At 35.8% G+C, this 15,457-nt stretch overlaps 1 long non-coding RNA gene and 2 gene segments (V, D, J or C); all 3 read right to left on the reverse strand.

Moving 5' to 3' along the window:
- Positions 1 to 7,887: 7,887 nt before the first annotated feature.
- LOC127498361 (T cell receptor alpha variable 36/delta variable 7-like) lies at positions 7,888 to 8,643 on the reverse strand. The segment is given in 2 exon segments: positions 7,888 to 8,259; positions 8,361 to 8,643. Coding segments are annotated over 2 exon segments (381 nt in total).
- A 3,253-nt stretch (positions 8,644 to 11,896) lies between these two features.
- LOC127498359 (T cell receptor alpha variable 13-1-like) lies at positions 11,897 to 12,473 on the reverse strand. The segment is given in 2 exon segments: positions 11,897 to 12,274; positions 12,361 to 12,473. Coding segments are annotated over 2 exon segments (405 nt in total).
- A 2,334-nt stretch (positions 12,474 to 14,807) lies between these two features.
- Positions 14,808 to 15,421, reverse strand: LOC127498366 (uncharacterized). Its single transcript, XR_007925867.1, has 3 exons — positions 15,344 to 15,421; positions 15,088 to 15,238; positions 14,808 to 14,956 (listed from the first exon to the last, which is right to left on the reverse strand). It is a non-coding gene; the product is annotated as an uncharacterized LOC127498366 (long non-coding RNA).
- Between the last annotated feature and the right edge of the window lie 36 nt (positions 15,422 to 15,457).

Raw genomic sequence — 15,457 nt, forward strand, 5'->3', positions numbered from 1 at the left:
GTATAACTACCATAAAGCACATTATTCACTCTACTGGATCACACAATAATAAATGAATAACAATGAAAAAGTTATCTAAATTATTTTTGCTTGTCATTGTATTGCTTAAATGTCCACTCACTCAATATGAGGAAAACACATTGATCGCACTTACTTTATATTTCTTCAGCTGGAATTTATCAACTTTATTGTAAAGATGAATTGTCTCAAATATATATTTATATGACATATAAAAAATAAACTTTGTTCTAATGTCAGTTTGATATGATGTGTTCATGTATTAATGATGTTAAATGTGAGCAAAATTTTAATTTGATCTCCACTTGTTGATTTTGCATCACTTTTGCACTAAGAAACATTAGTTTTACATGTGTGAATGTAATTTTAAATCAGCTGGTAAATGTTGGCAGGAAATAAAACCACCTCCATCTGGGGGTGAAACAGAACTGGGTTCCATCTACATTCAGAAATATCCTCATGATGTAATCTCTGGTCCATGGTCATACTGTGTTGTGTCGGCACTCAATCTCTGCAGAACCAGTTTTAAATCAAATTCTGCCAACACATTGTTTTACAAAGAATAAAGTTGAAGTTATTTTCTATGATAATGGAGAGCATGCCAAAAATGGTGTCAGTAACTTGTATTTGACCCATAATACTCCTGATCGTTTTGACTCATCTCAACTGTTCTGACATGCAGCACATTGGTTGTATCAGACTGCCACCTGTTGACTAATGCTGTCACTGATCTTTCATGTACAGTATGTTTTTGTACAGCACTCTCCAGCCTTTGACACACTGTATTTTCTCACTGAACAGAAATATATGGCACTGTCTTTTGGCTCTAGATATTTCTCTGTTAGAGATCCACTTTCAGCAACACTTTTATGAGCTTCAAATTTATCTTTATCAACATCTCCAAAGTCTGGGTCTGAACCAGCAACAGTGTACACAATGAGTCTCATAGTCTCTCCTGGACGCTGGCGGTACCACTACATCTGGTTGTATGAAACACCCTTATTGTGAGTGCAGTTCATATAAGCAGAATTCCCCTTTTGTACCCACGGAATTTTAGGCTCTTGAATAACATCATCGCCACCAATAGTGCCTGTGGAAAAATTGTAAACAAAATGATAAGAATATAAGGTTATTGTTTCAGCTGCAGTGGAGACAATGTTACAGAGTTTCTCATACCTTGGCTCCAGTGCAGTAACAGAATCAATGAAATAATGGCTCTAGTCATGTTGAGTTTTGGTGGAGCGCACAGTGAGTCCCAGCCTTTGAAATGATTCAAACTCCAGCTGTTGGTGAACAGGATATGACATCATAGATTGTAATATTAATGAACAAAACTGCATGAACATGAAATATGTATATTATTAACAGTGTTGAAGAAAGTTACTTTTAAAAGTAATGCATTACAATATTGCATTACTCCCTAAAAAGTAACTGATTGTGTTACTTAGTTACGTTTTATGGAAAGTAATGTGTTATGTTACTTTTGAGTTACTTTTTCTCATTTGGGCTGTTTGTTTGTTTTTATAACAACAAAAAAGTTCTATTTTTTGACAAATGTAAAGGCCCTTTTACTCCAAAAGTGAAATGAATAAGCCTCAGGCTGAAGGAAATGCAAATTCACGCCTGTACAGTAGAGGGCGCAGCTCAAGCAATTTCAAAACTCATATAATAATATATACATAGGATATGTATATAGAGCAAAAGGGATAAAAGATTTGGCATGCTGTCCTGAAAGCTCATTTTTGAACTGCTCTTCATTATAATGAATCATACTGACGACATCCAGCTGAACTTCTGTGGACTTACAGATATATCAACATCTGAATGATCATATAAAATATACAGATTAAATTGAGTTTGTGGAAGATGACACATTTTAGTATAAAAAAATCACTCTGGGGCTAAAAATGATATGGAAAATAATATTATAATAATGCACGTTTGGGAACACATATGGATTCTTTATACAAGATTAAAAGTTACAGCCATAGTCCTCTCTGCTCTCTTATCACTTCCTGTCTCTGATAGACAGAAAGACACACCAATAGATACACAGACGCGCTGCTTTGAGTAGTTTTTCAGTTTTTTCTTTTCTTTCAGTGCTTTCAGATTCTTAAACGTGATTAAACCATTTAGAATTATTAATGATTAAAAACAAGTATTCAAAATCATAAACTTTTAAATTCCCTTCTTTGTGTACTGCTAAGCTGCTAGTGTTCATTATAACCACTGAACCACTAGTCCAGGTGCAGACTGGGAATGAATTTGCAGCCACTGATAATCTTGTAACAGGGGAGGAGGTTTTTGTATTAGACAGATGTGATTCTGAACACTGTGTAATATGCTGCACAGAAATACACTGCACTGTCATTCAGCATGAGGTTCTTGATAGTCAGAGTGCCATTATTTCTTCCATCTCCTTTCAGTTTGATCTTGTTTTCAAACGCAGTCTCTTTGTTCTCATCACCAATATTAAGGTATCCCATGAGCTGAAGATCCATGATGCTCTGGCTTTGTTTGTACCACTGTATGACATTATAGCTTTGTACTTTGTGTGAACATTCGATCTCTGCAAATTCATCTTCTTTCTTCAGGAGATCAGGAGGAGTCTGGACAACACTTTTACCAAGAATGGTCACTGTAGAGATACATATAAATGAATAAACAATATAAATATGTGAAGAGCTCATATATCTTAGTACAGTATTAGAAAAACACCTTTAGACTAAAAAGAATTACCTGCAAGACACAAGACAAAGAAAGAAACACTGAGATAGGGAGCATTAATCATGTCGTCTCTCTCTGCTGACTGATTCCACTATGAATTAAATGCAGGCGATGAAGGAAGTGATGTCATCTAGTGATGCATTGCTGAATTCTGAACCGCACGGGTCTACTACTCTTACTGTTTCTGCCATTGAAATATATGGAAAATTTTGTACAAGTACTAGGCGTATATACAAGTATGCGGTTCTGAATTCTTGAATAGGAAAGCATTAGCTTTCATTGCACAAGACATTGTATGGAAGATGCTGTTGACCTGTACCAGAGTGCCCCCTTTTGGAGAGTATATTCATATGAGATGAGTACAAGGTGTTTTTGTACATCTGCCTTCAGTGTTTGATTCACTGTGTTTGCTCACTGAACAGAAATAAATGGCACTATCATCTGGTTGTGCATTCTTCACAGTGAGAGATCCATGTTCAGGAACACTTTTATAAACTTCAAATTTACTTTGATCAGAATCTCCAAAGTCTGGGTCTCCATAACTTTGTGAGAGCACTATGAGTCTCAAACTCTCTCCTTTTTTCTGCTGGTACCAGTACATCTGATTGTAGTCAAAACCCTTATTGTGTGAGCAGTTGATCTGGGCAGAATTCCCCTTGAGGATCCAAATAATGCCAGGCTGTGAAACACCATCTCCACTTGAAGCACCTGCAAAATATGCTAAATTATTATTTCTGAATCAACACAATATAGTTATTCTATTGTATTATTTAACATTGTAATGCTCTGGATAAATAATCATACTATACATTGACTCCAACAGAGTGACAGGATTAGCAGAACATTGATCATGTTAAATGATGGCTAGGAGTGCACTGAATCATGGTCCTGAGAGATGATTCAAATTCTACCTGTCAATACAGGATATGAAATGGATGAACAGGCTGCACATTTGTTGAATCACATCGCCCCCTGTTGATCACTGTAATTATTAGTGGCAGCTGTTTTTGTTTAACTCCTGCCAAAGTTCACTTCACTGTGTGCTGTTTCACCGAGCAGAAATAGACGGCGCTATCATCTGACTCCACATTGTTCACAGTCAAAGATCCTCTCTCTGGAACAGTTTTATCTGCTGAGAATTTGTTTGGATCAGAATCTCCATAGTCTGGTTTGCTCAAACTGCTTGTGAACACAATAAGAGTCATAGTTTGTCCTTGCCGTTGTCGATACCAGTACATCTGGTTGAATGAAATATCCTTTTTGTGTGTGCAGTTCATTTGAGCAGAACTCCCCTTTACTGCCATTAAAACACCTGGACTTTGTGAAACATCACTGGTACCTGCAATTGGAAATTAAAATATTTTTGTAGCAATTTCAAAAGGTTATTCTATTTTGCATATTACAATTGAGATGGTTTGAATACCTTGGCTCCAATGTACCGAAAGAATCAACAGAATAATGTTCCTCATCATGTTACGTTGAGGCTGGATGATGATGGGTTATATTATAATCTTCAGTGATGATTCAAATTTTAATTGTTAATACAGGATGTGACATCAGTATCATGGTAGTGGTGATCTCAGGGTGGGGCGAAATTCAGAATTTAAGAACTAGCTTCCTTTCAGCTCCTGAACTGCAATGTGAATTGAATTGACCACATGCTACAAGATGTTAAGCAACACTTTAAGATTAAACTAGAACCTATTGTGTTTAGTATTGGCACTGAGTCAATATCCACAGGTGTGAAGAGAACTGCAAATATGCTTGTCACAGAAACAAGGCGTTTTAAAGAGGAGGTTTTTGTATTAGACAGAGGTGATTCTGAACACTGTGTAATATGCTGCACAGAAATACACTGCACTGTCATTCAGCATGAGATTCTTGACAGTCAGAGTGCAATGCTTTTTTGCATCTCCCTCCAATTTGATCTTGTTTGTGAATTCAGGCTCTTTATTCTCACTGTAATAAAGGTATCCCATCAACTTGAGGCCTGACATGTCCTGACTTTGTTTGTACCACAATATTCGGTCATAGCTCGGTATATTATGAGAGCATGTGATCACAGCAGATTCATCTTGACTCTTGATGAGGTTCGCAGGCGTCTGATCAACATTTTTACCAAGACAAGCAGCTGTGGAGAAAATAAAACACATGTTTATAATTAATGTTTAGACTGAAATAATCTGTATAATGTGAAAGTAACCTAAATATTTACTTATTGTTTACTTACTAATATTTAAGATCATGTTTGTTCATAATTACCTGTTATCATCATTAGTTATACAAATATGCTAAGGAAAGAGTTCATCATGTCAGCTCTTTTTCCGAAGTGATTCTGCTATGAATTAAAGGCACAAGCAGGAGGAAGTGATGTCAGTAGGAGTCTGGTGAACAGTGTTACCAAGAGTGGAAGCTGTGAAGAGACAGATAAATGACATTAAATATTGTCAATAAAATAAGATTTATACACAGTTGTTCTGACAAAAACAAGAAACTCTTGATAAAAGACATTATTACCTGTAAACCTGAGAATTACCTGTGACAGAGAAACTCAGGAGTATATTATTCATGCTGTTTCTCTGTGCTCTGTGACTCTGCTGTGAGTAAATACGGTTGATGAAATGAATAAAGACAATGGAGGATGTGATGTCACCATGGGAATTTCTGACTCAAGTTGTGTGTGTGTGTGTGTGTGTGTGTGTGTGTGTGTGTGTGTGTGTGTGTGTGTGTGTGTGTGTGTGTATATATACTATATATGATTATTGATTATTATGTTTTGTGATTATTCAATTTTGAAAGAATACATTTGCAAATGTCATATTAGGAAATTTTGTGTTTGATTACTTGTATAACTACCATAGAGCACATTATTCACTCTACTGGATCACACAATAATAAATGAATAACAATGAAAAAGTTATCTAAATTATTTTTGCCTGTCATTGTATTGCTTAAATGTCCACTCACTCAGTATGAGGAAAACACATTGATCGGACTTACTTTATATTTCTTTGGCTGTTTGGCTGGAATTTATCAACTTTATTGTAAAGATGAATTGTCTTAAATATATATTTATATGACATAAAAAATAAACCTTGTTCTAATGTCAGTTTGATATGATGTGTTCATGTATTAATGATGTTAAATGTGAGCAAAATTTTAATTTGATCTCCACTTGTTGATTTTGCATCACTTTTGCACTAAGAAACATTAGTTTTACATGTGTGAATGTAATTTTAAATCAGCTGGTAAATGTTGGCAGGAAATAAAACCACCTCCATCTGGGGGTGAAACAGAACTGGGTTCCATCTACATTCAGAAATATCCTCATGATGTAATCTCTGGTCCATGGTCATACTGTGTTGTGTCGGCACTCAATCTCTGCAGAACCAGTTTTAAATCAAATTCTGCCAACACATTGTTTTACAAAGAATAAAGTTGAAGTTATTTTCTATGATAATGGAGAGCATGCAATAAATGGTGTCAGTAACTTGTATTTGACCCATAATACTCCTGATCGTTTTGACTCATCTCAACTGTTTTGATATGCAGCACATTGGTTGTATCAGACTGCCACCTGTTGACTAATGCTGTCACTGATCTTTCATGTACAGTATGTTTTTGTACAGCACTCTCCAGCCTTTGACACACTGTATTTTCTCACTGAACAGAAATATATGGCACTGTCTTCTGGCTCTAGATATTTCTCTGTTAGAGATCCACTTTCAGCAACACTTTTATGAGCTTCAAATTTATCTTTATCAACATCTCCAAAGTCTGGGTCTGAACCAGCAACAGTGTACACAATGAGTCTCATAGTCTCTCCTGGACGCTGGCGGTACCAGTACATCTGGTTGTATGAAATACCCTTATTGTGAGTGCAGTTCATATAAGCAGAATTCCCCTTTTGTTCCCACAGAATTTTAGGCTCTTGAATAACATCATCGCCACCAATAGTGCCTGTGGAAAAATTGTAAATAAAATGATAAGAATATAAGGTTATTGTTTCAGCTGCAGTGGAGACAATGTTACAGAGTTTCTCATACCTTGGCTCCAGTGCAGTAACAGAATCAATGAAATAATGGCTCTAGTCATGTTGAATTTTGGTGGAGCGCACAGTGAGTCCCAGCCTTTGAAATGATTCAAACTCCAGCTGTTGGTGAACAGGATATGACATCATAGATTGTAATATTAATGAACAAAACTGCAAGAACATGAAATATGTATATTATTAACAGTGTTGAAGAAAGTTACTTTTAAAAGTAATGCATTACAATATTGCATTACTCCCTAAAAAGTAACTGATTGTGTTACTTAGTTACGTTTTATGGAAAGTAATGTGTTATGTTACTTTTGCGTTACTTTTTCTCATTTGGGCTGGGCCGTTTTGTTTGTTTTTATAACAACAAAAAAGTTCTATTTTTTGACAAATGTAAAGGCCCTTTTACTCCAAAAGTGAAATGAATAAGCCTCAGGCTGAAGGAAATGCAAATTCACGCCTGTACAGTAGAGAGCGCAGCTCAAGCAATTTCAAAACTCATATAATAATATATACATAGGATATGTATATAGAGCAAAAGGGATAAAAGATTTGGCATGCTGTCCTGAAAGCTCATTTTTGAACTGCTCTTCATTATAATGAATCATACTGATGACATCCAGCTGAACTTGTGTGGACTTACAGATATATCAACATCTGAATGATCATATAAAATATACAGATTAAATTGAGTTTGTGGAAGATGACACATTTTAGTATAAAAAAATCACTCTGGGGCTAAAAATGATATGGAAAATAATATTATAATAATGCACGTTTGGGAACACATATGGATTCTTTATACAAGATTAAAAGTTACAGCCATAGTCCTCTCTGCTCTCTTATCACTTCCTGTCTCTGATAGACAGAAAGACACACCAATAGATACACAGACGCGCTGCTTTGAGTAGTTTTTCAGTTTTTTCTTTTCTTTCAGTGCTTTCAGATTCTTAAACGTGATTAAACCATTTAGAATTATTAATGATTAAAAACAAGTATTCAAAATCATAAACTTTTAAATTCCCTTCTTTGTGTACTGCTAAGCTGCTAGTGTTAATTATAACCACTGAACCACTAGTCCAGGTGCAGACTGGGAATGAATTTGCAGCCACTGATAATCTTGTAACAGGGGAGGAGGTTTTTGTATTAGACAGATGTGATTCTGAACACTGTGTAATATGCTGCACAGAAATACACTGCACTGTCATTCAGCATGAGGTTCTTGATAGTCAGAGTGCCATTATTTCTTCCATCTCCTTTCAGTTTGATCTTGTTTTCAAACGCAGTCTCTTTGTTCTCATAACCAATATTAAGGTATCCCATGAGCTGAAGATCCATGATGCTCTGGCTTTGTTTGTACCACTGTATGACATTATAGCTTTGTACTTTGTGTGAACATTCGATCTCTGCAAATTCATCTTCTTTCTTCAGGAGATCAGGAGGAGTCTGGACAACACTTTTACCAAGAATGGTCACTGTAGAGATACATATAAATTAATGAACAATATAAATATGTGAAGAGCTCATATATCTTAGTACAGTATTAGAAAAACACCATTAGACTAAAAAGAATTACCTGCAAGACACAAGACAAAGAAAGAAACACTGAGATAGGGAGCATTAATCATGTCGTCTCTCTCTGCTGACTGATTCCACTATGAATTAAATGCAGGCGATGAAGGAAGTGATGTCATCTAGTGATGCATTGCTGAATTCTGAACCACACAGGTCTACTACTCTTACTGTTTCTGCCATTGAAATATATGGAAAATTTAGTACAAGTCCTAGGTGTAGATACTAGTATGCGGTTCTGAATTCTTGAATAGGAAAGCATTAGCTTTCATTGCACAAGACATTGTATGGAAGATGCTGTTCACCTGTACCAGAGTGCCCCCTTTTGGAGAGTATATTCATATGAGATGAGTACAAGGTGTTTTTGTACATCTGCCTTCAGTGTTTGATTCACTGTGTTTGCTCACTGAACAGAAATAAATGGCACTATCATCTGGCTGTGCATTCTTCACAGTGAGAGATCCATGTTCAGGAACACTTTTATGAACTTCAAATTTACTTTGATCAGAATCTCCAAAGTCTGGGTCCCCATAACTTTTTGAGAGCACTATGAGTCTCAAACTCTCTCCTTTTTTCTGCTGGTACCAGTACATCTGAGTGTACTCAGCACCCTTATTGTGTGAGCAGTTGATCTGGGCAGAATTCCCCTTGAGGATCCAAATAATGCCAGACTGTGAAACACCATCTCCACTTGAAGCACCTGCAAAATATGCTAAATTATTATTTCTGAATCAACACAATATAGTTATTCTGTTGTATTATTTAACATTGTAATGCTCTGGATAAGTAATCATACTATACATTGACTCCAACAGAGTGACAGGATTAGCAGGACATTGATCATGTTAAATGATGGCTAGGAGTGCACTGAATCATGGTCCTGAGAGATGATTCAAATTCTACCTGTCAATACAGGATATGAAATGGATGAACAGGCTGCACATTTGTTGAATCACATCGCCCCCTGTTGATCACTGTAATTATTAGTGGCAGCTGTTTTTGTTTAACTCCTGCCAAAGTTCACTTCACTGTGTGCTGTTTCACCGAGCAGAAATAGACGGCGCTATCATCTGACTCCACATTGTTCACAGTCAAAGATCCTCTCTCTGGAACAGTTTTGTGTGCTGAGAATTTGTTTGGATCAGAATCTCCATAGTCTGGTTTGCTCGAACTGCTTGTGAACACAATAAGAGTCATAGTTTGTCCTTGCCGTTGTCGATACCAGTACATCTGGTTGAATGTATAATCCTTTTTGTGTGTGCAGTTCATTTGAGCAGAACTCCCCTTTACTGCCATTAAAACACCTGGACTTTGTGAAACATCACTGGTACCTGCAATTGAAAATAAAAATATTTCTGTAGCAATTTCTAAAGGTTATTCTATTATGTATATTACCATTGAGATGGTTTGAATACCTTGGCTCCAATGTACCGAAAGAATCAACAGAATAATGTTCCTCATCATGTTACGTTGAGGCTGGATGATGATGGGTTATATTATAATCTTCAGTGATGATTCAAATTTTAGTTGTTAATACAGGATGTGACATCAGTATCATGGTAGTGGTGATCTCAGGGTGGGGCGAAATTCAGAATTTAAGAACTAGCTTCCTTTCAGCTCCTGAATTGCGATGTGAATTGAATTGACCACATGCTACAAGATGTTAAGCAACACTTCAAGCAAGATTAAACCAGAACCTATTGTGTTTAGCATTGGCACTGAGTCAATATCCACAGGTGTGAAGAGAACTGCAAATATGCTTGTCACAGAAACAAGGCATTTACAAGAGGAGGTTTTTGTATTAGACAGAGGTGATTCTGAACACTGTGTAATATGCTACACAGAAATACACTGCACTGTCATTCAGCATGAGGTTCTTGATAGTCAAACTGCAATTTTTCTGTGCATCTCCATCCAATTTGATCTTGTTTGTGAATTCAGGCTCTTTATTCTCATTGTAATAAAGGTATCCCATCAACTTTAAGCCCGACATGTCCTGACTTTGTTTGTACCACAATATTTGGTCATAGCTCGGTATATTATGAGAGCATGTGATCACAGCAGATTCATCTTGTTTCTTGATGAGGTTCGCAGGCGTCTGATCAACATTTTTACCAAGACAAGCAGCTGTGGAGAAAATAAAACACATGTTTATAATTAATGTTTAGACTGAAATAATCTGTATAATGTGAAAGTAACCTAAATATTTACTTATTGTTTACTTACTAATATTTAAGATCATGTTTGTTCATAATTACCTGTTATCATCATTAGATATACAAATATGTTAAGGAAAGAGTTCATCATGTCAGCTCTTTTTCCGAAGTGATTCTGCTATGAATTAAAGGCACAAGCAGGAGGAAGTGATGTCAGTAGGAGTCTGGTGAACAGTGTTACCAAGAGTGGAAGCTGTGAAGAGACAGATAAATGACATTTAATATTGTCAATAAAATAAGATTTATACACAGTTGTTCTGACAAAAATCAAGAAACACTTGATAAAAGACATTATTACATATGAGCCACATAAATGTGACAGAGAAACTCAGGAGTATATTATTCATGCTGTTTCTCTGTGCTCTGTGACTCTGCTGTGAGTAAATACGGTTGATGAAATGAATAAAGACAATGGAGGATGTGATGTCACCATGGGAATTTCTGACTCAAGTTGTGTGTGTGTGTGTGTATATATATATATATATATATATATATATGATTATTGATTATTATGTTTTGTGATTATTCAATTTTGAAAGAATACATTTGCAAATGTCATATTAGGAAATTTTGTGTTTGATTACTTGTATAACTACCATAGAGCACATTATTCACTCTACTGGATCACACAATAATAAATAAATAACAATGAAAAAGTTATCTAAATTATCTTTGCTTGTCATTGTATTGCTTAAATGTCCACTCACTCAGCATGAGGAAAACACATTGATTGCGCTTACTTTATATTTCTTTGGCTGTTTGGCTGGAATTTATCAACTTTACTGTAAAGATGAATTGTCTTAAATATATATTTATATGACATATAAAAAATAAACTTTGTTCTAATGTCAGTTTGATATGATGTGTTCATGTATTAATGATGTTAAACATGAACAAAATTTTAATTTGATCTCCAGTTATTGATTTTGCATCACTTTTGCACTAAGAAACATTAGTTTGAACATGTGTGAATGTAATTTTAAATCAGTTGGTAAATGTTGGCAGGAAATAAAACCACCTCCATCTGGGGGTGAAACAGAACTGGGTTCCATCTAAATTCAGAAATATCCTCATAATGTAATCTCTGGTCCATGGTCATACTGTGTCGGCACTCAATCTCTGCAGAACTAGGTTTAAATCAAATTCTGCCAACATATTGTTTTACAAAGAATGAATTTGAAGTTATTTTCTGTGATAATGGAGAGCATGCAAATGGTGTCAATAGACCATAACTTGTATTTGACCCATAATACTGCTAATTGTTTTGACTCATCTCAACTGTTGTGACATGCAGCACATTGGTTGTATCAGACTGCCACCTGTTGACTAATGCTGTCACTGATCTTTCATGTACAGTATGTTTTTGTACAGCACTCTCCAGCCTTTGACACACTGTGTTCTCTCACTGAACAGAAATATATGGCACTGTCTTCTGGCTCTAGATCTTTCACTGTTAGAGATCCACTTTCAGCAACACTTTTATCAGGTTCAAATTTCTTCTGATCAACATCTCCAAATTCTGGATTTAAATTAGCAACAGTGTACACAATGAGTCTCATAGTCTCTCCTGGACGCTGGCGGTACCAGTACATCTGTCTGTAGGATGAATCCTTATTATGAGTGCAGTTCATATAAGCAGAATTCCCCTTTTGTTCCCACAGAATTTTAGGCTCTTGAATAACATCATCGCCACCAATAGTGCCTGTGGAAAAATTGTAAATAAAATGATTAGAATATAAGGTTATTGTTTCAGCTGCAGTGGAGACAATGTTACAGAGTTTCTCATACCTTGGCTCCAGTGCAGTAACAGAATCAATGAAATAATGGCTCTAGTCATGTTGAGTTTTGGTGGAGCGCACAGTGAGTCCCAGCCTTTGAAATGATTCAAACTCCAGCTGTTGGTGAACAGGATATGACATCATAGATTGTAACCATAATGAACAAAACTGCATGAACATGGAATATGTATATTATTAACAGTGTTGGGGAAAGTTACTTTTAAAAGTAATGCATTACAATATTGCATTACTCCCTAAAAAGTAACTGATTGTGTTACTTACTTAGTTTTATGGAAAGTAATGTGTTATGTTACTTTTGTGTTACTTTTTCTCATCTGGGCTGGGCTGTTTTGTTTGTTTTTATAACAACAAAAAAGTTCTATTTTTTGACAAATGTAAAGGCCCTTTTACTCCAAAAGTGAAATGAATAAGCCTCAGGCTGAAGGAAATGCAAATTCACGCCTGTACAGTAGAGAGCGCAGCTCAAGCAATTACAAAACTCATATAATAATATATACATAGGATATGTATATAGAGCAAAAGGGATAAAAAATTTGGCATGCTGTCCTGAAAGCTCATTTTTGAACTGCTCTTCATTATAATGAATCATACTGACGACATCCAGCTGAACTTCTGTGGACTTACAGATATATCAACATCTGAATTATCATACAAAATATACAGATTAAATTGAGTTTGTGGAAGATGTCACATTTTAGTATAAAAAATCACTCTGGGGCTAAAAATGATATGGAAAATGATATTATAATAATGCACAATTGGGAACACATATGGATTGTTTATACAAGATTAAAAGTTACAGCCATAGTCCTCTCTGCTCTCTTATCACTTCCTGTCTCTGATAGACAGAAAGACAAACCAATAGATACACAGACACGCTGCTTTGAGTAGTTTTTCAGTTTTTTTCTTTTCTTTCAGTGCTTTCAGATTCTTAAATGTGATTAAACCATTTAGAATTATTAATGATTAAAAACAAGTATTCAAAATCATAAACTTTTAAATTCCCTTCTTTGTGTACTGCTAAGCTGCTAGTGTTCATTATAATCACTGAACCACTAGTCCAGGTGCAGACTGGGAATGAATTTGCAGCCACTGATAATCTTGTAACAGGGGAGGAGGTTTTTGTATTAGACAGATGTGATTCTGAACACTGTGTAATATGCTGCACAGAAATACACTGCGCTGTCATTCAGCATGAGGTTCTTGATAGTCAGAGTGCCATTATTTCTTCCATCTCCTTTCAGTTTGATCTTGTTTTCAAACGCAGTCTCTTTGTTCTCATAACCAATATTAAGGTATCCCATGAGCTGAAGATCCATGATGCTCTGGCTTTGTTTGTACCACTGTATGACATTATAGCTTTGTACTTTGTGTGAACATTCGATCTCTGCAAATTCATCTTCTTTCTTCAGGAGATCAGGAGGAGTCTGGACAACACTTTTACCAAGAATGGTCACTGTAGAGATACATATAAATTAATGAACAATATAAATATGTGAAGAGCTCATATATCTTAGTAAAGTATTAGAAAAACACCTTTAGACTAAAAAGAATTACCTGCAAGACACAAGACAAAGAAAGAAACACTGAGATAGGGAGCATTAATCATGTCGTCTCTCTCTGCTGACTGATTCCACTATGAATTAAATGCAGGCGATGAAGGAAGTGATGTCATCTAGTGATGCATTGCTGAATTCTGAACCGCACAGGTCTACTACTCTTACTGTTTCTGCTATAGAAATATATGGAAAATGTAGTACAAGTAGTAGGCCTATATATGTGGTTTCGAATTCTTGAATAGGAAAGCATTAGCTTTCATTGCACAAGACATTGTATGGAAGATGCTGTTGACCTGTACCAGAGTGCCCCCTTTTGGAGAGTATATTCATATGAGATGAGTACAAGGTGTTTTTGTACATCTGCCTTCAGTGTTTGATTCACTGTGTTTGCTCACTGAACAGAAATAAATGGCACTATCATCTGGCTGTGCATTCTTCACAGTGAGAGATCCATGTTCAGGAACACTTTTATGAACTTCAAATTTACTTTGATCAGAATCTCCAAAGTCTGGGTCTCCATAACTTTGTGAGAGCACTATGAGTCTCAAACTCTCTCCTTTTTTCTGCTGGTACCAGTACATCTGAGTGTAGTCAAAACCCTTATTGTGTGAGCAGTTGATCTGGGCAGAATTCCCCTTGAGGATCCAAATAATGTCAGGCTGTGAAACAAACAAAGCGTTTACAAGAGGAGGTTTTTGTATTAGACAGAGGTGATTCTGAACACTGTGTAATATGCTACACAGAAATACACTGCACTGTCATTCAGCATGAGGTTCTTGATAGTCAGAGTGCCATTTTTCTGTGCATCTCCATCCAATTTGATCTTGTTTGTGAATTCAGGCTCTTTATTCTCACTGTAATAAAGGTATCCCATCAACTTGAGGCCCGACATGTCCTGACTTTGTTTGTACCACAATATTTGGTCATATTTCGGTATATTATGAGAGCATGTGATCACAGCAGATTCATCTTGACTCTTGATGAGGTTTGCAGGCGTCTGATCAACATTTTTACCAAGACAAGCAGCTGTGGAGAAAATAAAACACATGTTTATAATTAATGTTTAGACTGAAATAATCTGTATAATGTGAAAGTAACCTAAATATTTACTGATTGTTTACTTACTAATTTTTAAGTTCATATTTGTTTATAATTACCTGTTATCATCATTAGATATACAAATATGCTAAGGAAAGAGTTCATCATGTCAGCTCTTTTTCCGAAGTGATTCTGCTATGAATTAAAGGCACAAGCAGGAGGAAGTGATGTCAGTAGGAGTCTGGTGAACAGTGTTACCAAGAGTGGAAGCTGTGAAGAGACAGATAAATGACATTAAACATTGTCAATAAAATAAGATTTATACACAGTTGTTGTGACAAAAATCAAGAAACACTTGATAAAAGACATTATTACCTGTGAGCCACATAAATGTGACAGAGAAACTCAGGAGTATATTATTCATGCTGTTTCTCTGTGCTCTGTGACTCTGCTGTGAGTAAATACGGTTGATGAAATGAATAAAGACAA

This window comes from Ctenopharyngodon idella, chromosome 17 (assembly GCF_019924925.1).
Source record: "Ctenopharyngodon idella isolate HZGC_01 chromosome 17, HZGC01, whole genome shotgun sequence".
NCBI lineage: Eukaryota > Metazoa > Chordata > Actinopteri > Cypriniformes > Xenocyprididae > Ctenopharyngodon > Ctenopharyngodon idella.